Below are 1,098 nucleotides of genomic sequence, written 5' to 3'. Positions count from 1 at the left end.
CTTTTTTCTTTTTGCTTATGTGGTGCTGAGGAATCGAACCCAGGGCCTCATGCATGCAAGGCAAGTGCTCTACCACTGAGCCACCTTCCCAGCCCCAGCTTCTTACTCTTTTAATGGTAATTGCCCTCTTTTATCCTTTTGATTTTGAAGTGTGACCTCCATGAAAGCAGACATCATGACTAATTTTGTTTGATTTGTGTGTGTGTAAGTGTATGAGAGAGAGAGAGAAAGAGAGAACTGAAGTTTGAACTCAGGTATTTGAGCTCTTACTTGGCTTTGTCATTCAAAGCTGATGTTCTACCCTGTGAGCCTCACCTCCACATCTAGCTTTTTCCTGATAAGAGGTTCTAATATTTGTCTGCCTGGGCTGGCTTTGAATGGTGTTCTTCAAATCTCAGCCTCCTGAGTAGCTAGGATTACAGGTGTGGGTCAGTAGCTCCTACTGCATCATGACTAATTTTGATGATTAAGTGTTCTTATCTGTGAACATCACATCAATAGTAAGCATTCAATAAATTTTTGTTGAATTGGTGAATAAATGATGAAAGAAAGAGCATTTTACAAGCGCTTCAGTAGAAAAAAGGTCTACCATGTACTACTTGGCTTTCTTGAAGCTATCTCCTATATATAATCTGGTTCCTGTGAATATAAAAGATGCACATATGAAGAAACAAAATTTGGAAAGAGCCATTGGAGACTATGTTGATGAATTCAGTCCAACAAAATGCTCCCCATGCCAAAATGGAGGCACTGTGATCCTGCTAGACGGAGAGTGCGTGTGTTCCTGCCCACCCGCCTTCAAGGGGCTTGCCTGTGAAATCAAGAAGCATCAACTGTCTTAAGGTGAGACCTTATTCTGATGTTATAAAGAACATAAATTATCATGTTGGGTTAACTGAATATGAAGATGAGTTCTAAAATTGATTTGTAGTAAATTGGATTATCCGTTTAAGAAGTAAAGATTGAGTAAGTGGTGAAAATGGATAAAGCAGCCTTTATGTGTCATTTTAACATCTTTTACCTTTATATTTCTGAACAGAAGTATGGGAAAGCAAATCAGAACTATTATAATATAGTTATAAAAATGCTTAAAGAAAA

The 1,098-nt window shown here is 38.1% G+C and overlaps 1 protein-coding gene across 1 annotated transcript in view; it reads left to right on the top strand.

Moving 5' to 3' along the window:
• The window catches only part of C9 (complement component 9), a gene marked incomplete at its 5' end in the record, with an annotated part of 9,104 nt that extends 8,262 nt beyond the window's left edge, over positions 1–842 (top strand). Inside the window, one exon of the mRNA XM_013037012.1 lies at positions 615–842. Within this exon, the coding sequence (XP_012892466.1) occupies positions 615–842 (228 nt within the window). The remainder of the gene's footprint in view (positions 1–614) is intronic.
• Positions 843–1,098: the final 256 nt, after the last annotated feature.

The sequence above is a fragment of the Dipodomys ordii genome, unplaced genomic scaffold (genome assembly GCF_000151885.1).
Source record: "Dipodomys ordii isolate 6190 unplaced genomic scaffold, Dord_2.0 Scaffold3016, whole genome shotgun sequence".
Classification (NCBI taxonomy): domain Eukaryota; kingdom Metazoa; phylum Chordata; class Mammalia; order Rodentia; family Heteromyidae; genus Dipodomys; species Dipodomys ordii.
Note: the sequence above shows the minus strand (reverse complement) of the source record. Positions and strands in the feature narration are given on the sequence as shown.